Raw genomic sequence first — 5,213 nt, 5'->3', positions numbered from 1 at the left:
AAAAAAAAAAAAAGAGTTGGACGCTTAACCAACTGAGCCACCCAGGCGCCCCATCAGCTTCTTTTATGTCTGCCTCATTCTTCCTCTTTCTCTCAATCTACCTACTCTGCTTATTCATCTTGCACATGGTTAAAATATGCCCAATCCCTTTCTTGACATCAGAATCTTTTATTTCTAGCTTCTGTTATTGACTAACTACATCCTGTCATTTTTTTCAGTTTAAATGCTTAAGAGAAAGAGAGGCTCTTCAGTAGCTGGTCAAGCATTTCACTGGATGGTTTAGATTAAGTATCCGCCCCAGTCCAACTAGCCATCATGCCTAAACAAAAACTACCTCCCCCCCGCCACCACCAGTGGTGTCTCCCTGCATTGGGAGCCCTGGGGAGAGCTATCTATACCAGAAGAAGAAATAGACTGACATGTTGCATGCTCTATAGAACCATTAGACTTCCAGGGAAGTGTTCTATACACATTTGGGGAATTTCTGGTCTGTTTCTCTGCTTCTAAGAAGGATTTACCCAGAACTTTATTCTGAAAGAGCTATGATATCCTGAAAAGAGCTGACTCCACCACTTCTGAAAGTGAGCTTCAAATTTGTCACCTGTAGAATGAGGATAATAGCACCTCTCTGTTGTCTGGAACATAAATGAGATAATGCTATGCTCTGTTTGGCACAAAGCAAGAGCTTAGTAAATGGGATTTCTTTAATTACTGTTGATATTTTATGAATATTCTATAACAAAATTGTTTACAGTGCATTTTACTTATTTTTTAATTGCACAAGTGATATATGAATGTATCTGATTATTTAAAAGCAATTCCTAGACATTATATTATTTCATTGTAAATACATTCACAGTAAATATTTTAGGGTGTGTTTTTAATAAAGTCTTTTTAAAAACACAGAACCACAATACCATTATCACACCCAGTATATTAAAAATAATTCCTTAATATCACCAGTACTAAATCTACATTTGATTTTCCTCAATAGTCCCAAAAATATCTTTTTATCGTTGTTTAGTTTGAATCAAAATCCAAAAGGAGTCTACACATTGCACTTACTATGTATTAAACATCCCAGTAGGTCTATAACCATTCTCCTTCCTTTTTAAAAAAATTTTTTCTCCTTTTTTATACCATATATTTGTTGGGGAAAAAATTGAGTCATTCCTGTAGTATTTTCCAATTAGGGATTTGACTGTATCTTCATCATTTAGCAGATTCTTTTATCCCCACCATTTCCTGAAAACTGGTACATAGATATAAAGGCTTATTTAGACTCAAATTATTTTTCTGGCAAAACTAGAAAAGTAATGTTTTTATACTATCTTTTATGTTTTAAAAGTTGTGAATTTGAAAAGCAGCTCAACAGTTCCCATGGCATTTTGCACTTAGGAGTACAAGATTCCCAAGAGAAAAGGAGGTAAGCCATTCACTCTGATTGCTGCCTCCTGAAGAAGTGAGTCACTCATGCAGGAGTGAATCACCTTCACCTGGAGAGTCAATGGTACTTATGACTGCTTCCTGCCAGAAAATGCAGATAGAAGTCATAATTACTACTTTATCTGTAATTGATGTATCAGAGATAGCTTTAGTCATACACATCTTTGGCTGAAGATGTTCACGTACCTCTAATTAAAGATACAAATGCCTACATTCTGAACTAGGAACAAAAATGTTTGAGATAACTAGTGAGTAGAGCAAGTGCCAGAAGAAAATAAAACTTCTTTTGAAATTTTTGTTTTTCTGTAATTGTTTAAAATGAACTAATATAATCTATGGATGGAAAAAGCAAACTGAGGTACACTGAAGCAGGACCACAGTATTGTTCTGGAATGCTGAGGATGTCCATTAAATAAGAGCCCTCTCTTCTCTACCTGAGCTGGGAACAGAGAGCTAGATAAAGAAATCTAGAACAATAAAAATAATTGCTTCTATGCCTGATAAAGCTATTTGGAGAATGTGACTTAGGTCCAAAGCAGTAATGAACTTGCAAACACCTGATCTCCTATATTACATGTGCCATTGCCCTAGTCAGGGTCAGTTAGGCAGCCACAGGCTTCTCTGAGCCCAGTGTACATGCCAATGTCTTTTTCTCAAACTCACCTCTTAATAACTCACTCCCCTTTACCTGGAGGGAGGCAGAAAGTGAGTGAGGAATCAGGATGCAGCAAAGAGTGGTAACTCAATGGAAATTTAATCAACGTGGAAGCAAGTGGAAACAAGTGTTCCCCCATCACTGAAGTCCATCATATAAAACAGTATCAGTGGTAGGACCAGTTTTAACATAGCATTATCAGCAATGAACACCCTCACATTTAGTTGGTCCCAACTCACATCAACTTCCCCACTATCACAGCTCATGTTCGACGGAACAAATACTTGTGGAGTGTGTGCAGATCACAGTGCTGGCAAATGCCAAGACGGAAGACACTCTTTGCCCACGAGAGGCTCATCCTCTAGTGGGTTCTCAGACAAGTGCACGCAAAACAGGTGTGCACCCCATTGTTCGAGGTATTGTACGGGGAGTTGTGGCAGACATGGAGATGCTCTACTCAGACCTCCCTCGAAGAAAAGATTCACTATCCAGCTGCAGGGACGGTGGTGAGCTGAAAGCCTCCAGCTGTCGATTCCTTCAGAGTCCACTTCCACTTTCAAACTATGGTCATGCTCTTCTTGGACAGTTCCTGCCCAGTGACTAAACCAGATAGTAACTAAGGTCATACTCTTTTTGGGTGGCCCCAGCCCATGGCTAAGCAAAGTGGTGATATAAGGCCTGGCCATTTCCACCCAAGACAGGACTCCTCCGCTGGGCAATCTCTGTTACCGAGCTCCCCATTAGGCTGGTAGAGGGTGACCAGCTGTCCTGGTTTGCTGGGAGCGAGAGATTTCCCAGGATGTAGGACTTTCAGTGCTAAAATTGGGAAATTTCCAGGCAAATTAGGATGGTTGGTCACTTTCACTGGTGTAGACCTTGTCAGGTCTGCATCAGGGTCTGACACTCCCCTCCATCCAATCTCGCATCCTTCCCTTTGCCTTTCACAGGTATTACTCCCCAATAAACTTTTTGTCCTCCTGGTTTCATCTCAGCGTCTGCTTCCCAGAGCACTCAGTCCAAGACAGGGGCACATATAGTACAGAACCCAGGAGGGACCTAAATACTGCAAGAGCTGAGAGTGAAAGAGAGAAGGAGGGCAGGGGAAGATTAATTTGGCAATTACAGGGATGCTCCTGGTATAACTTTTTCAGTGGGCTATTTGTTCTGCACCCTTTGAAAAAGCGAAGAGGCATATGTAAATACTCAATGACTTCAGGCTCCCTAAATGGCATCTGAATACTCAAAATGAAGGCTTTGCCAAAACAAACAAACAAACAAACAAACAAAAAAACCCAACCTTGTCCCTGTGTCCTTCTTTATTTTTTTTTAAAGATTTTTATTTATTTGTTTTAGAGAGAGAAAGAGTGGAAGTGGGAACAGGGGCAGAGGGAGAGAGAAATCCCAAGCAGACTCCGTGCTGAGTGTGGAAACTGACTCAGGACTCCATCCCATGACCCTGAGATCATGGCCTGAGCCAAAACCAAGGGTCAGATGCTTAACCCACTGAGCCACCCAGGTACCCCCCTGTGTCCTTCTTTAAACATGCCTGTTACTAATTTCTATGATTTAAGAAGAAAAATGAAAGGAGCTTCAGCTTTTCTGAGAAGTATTCTTAAACTCAGGAGGAACTGTGGGTGAAGAAACAGGAACACATCCTTCAGAGCCAGAACTAGGATAAGGTGAGCAAGGCACTCAGGTATAACATTTAGGGAGGCACTCATTGCCATGGTTGTGTGAGTACAGAGCCAGCACTTGCCTGAACCTGAGAGTGAGCACCTCCTTAAATACTGCACCCAGCTGCCTGGCCCGCCTCACCCTAGCCCCAGCCCCCGCATCCATAATACTACTATGCACTTACGCACAACATTTGCTCTTTCCTGCCCCAGGTACAAAGCCATCGTCCGACCAATGGATATCCAGGCCTCTCATGCTCTGATGAAGATCTGCCTCAAAGCCGCATCGATCTGGATTATCTCCATGCTTCTGGCCATCCCGGAGGCTGTGTTTTCGGATCTACATCCCTTCCACGAGGAAAGCACCAACCAGACCTTCATTAGCTGTGCCCCATACCCACACTCTAATGAGCTGCACCCCAAAATTCACTCCATGGCTTCCTTCCTGGTCTTCTACATCATCCCACTGTCAATTATCTCTGTCTACTACTACTTCATTGCTAGAAATCTGATCCAGAGTGCTTACAATCTGCCTGTGGAAGGGAATATACATGTCAAGAAGCAGGTGGGTGCTTAGGATTGATTAATTTCCTCTTTAGGGCTTTGATCCCTTTTGCACTCCACTGACAAGTACATTATTACAGGTGGTCACGTCACCTGATTCTGCAATTAGAGGAGGTGGGTGATGGTAAATGGAAACTCCTAGCCACGGAAGCCCAGGAATTCAGGTGTTCTTTATAATCTTGTTCTCTTACTAAAGACCTCAGCTAGGGAGGTGTTGAGAATCTGGAAGATTTGAAGTATGGGTTTCTTTTTGAGAAATACCTGAAAAAGTATTGTTAACAAAATAAAATATTGAGACTCATAGGAATGTGACTTCTTTAAACTCCAGTCACATTGTTTGGATAGAAAGAGGGTTACCACCTGGGGACAAGGCAGAGGGAGCAGGAAAATGAGGCTGATTGAAGAAACAGAAGTAGTTTGATTAAGATAGGCTCACGTTGATTTGGGTTCAAATCCAGACTAATGACTGACTCGCTTACTCTCTCTGAGCCTCAGTTCTCACCCATGATATGGGGTGATAACCCCTATATTGTAAGGATGTTGGAAGATTAAAAGGCAGAGCATATCTTTGACCTAGAGTGCCCAGAATGCAGAATGCCCTCCATATGTGTTAAACTCCCTTCCCCATCCCCCATAACACTGTGTAATTTCAAACTTGAGGTATGAATAGCAGAAACCAGGGGCTCCAGCTTTCTCCTTTTTGTCAGTTCTTGCTTTCTAGTCCAAATGTAGATCATATGGTATTTATGATGGAAAAAGCAGAAAGACTCCCCATCTGTTTAAACGTACAGCTGACTCAGTTGGTGGCCTCACCCTTTAAAGTGCCTTTATTATTATTATTATTATTATTATTATTATTATTATTATTATTATTT

At 41.5% G+C, this 5,213-nt stretch overlaps 1 protein-coding gene across 4 annotated transcripts in view; it reads left to right on the top strand.

The window, feature by feature from the left end:
• GRPR (gastrin releasing peptide receptor) overlaps positions 1 to 5,213 on the top strand; it is a 170,689-nt gene that overhangs the window by 160,698 nt on the left and 4,778 nt on the right. For all 4 annotated transcript variants that reach the window (XM_040634016.1, XM_040634003.1, XM_040634010.1 and 1 more), the window contains one exon: positions 3,988 to 4,339. In XM_040634016.1, coding sequence (XP_040489950.1) covers positions 4,010 to 4,339 — 330 coding nt within the window. In that variant the 5' untranslated portion in view covers positions 3,988 to 4,009. The remainder of the gene's footprint in view (positions 1 to 3,987; positions 4,340 to 5,213) is intronic.

Source organism: Ursus maritimus, assembly GCF_017311325.1.
Source record: "Ursus maritimus isolate PB19 chromosome X unlocalized genomic scaffold, ASM1731132v1 scaffold_X1, whole genome shotgun sequence".
Classification (NCBI taxonomy): Eukaryota; Metazoa; Chordata; class Mammalia; order Carnivora; family Ursidae; genus Ursus; species Ursus maritimus.
The sequence above is the reverse complement of the archived record's forward strand: the minus strand, read 5'-3'. Positions and strand labels throughout refer to the sequence as shown.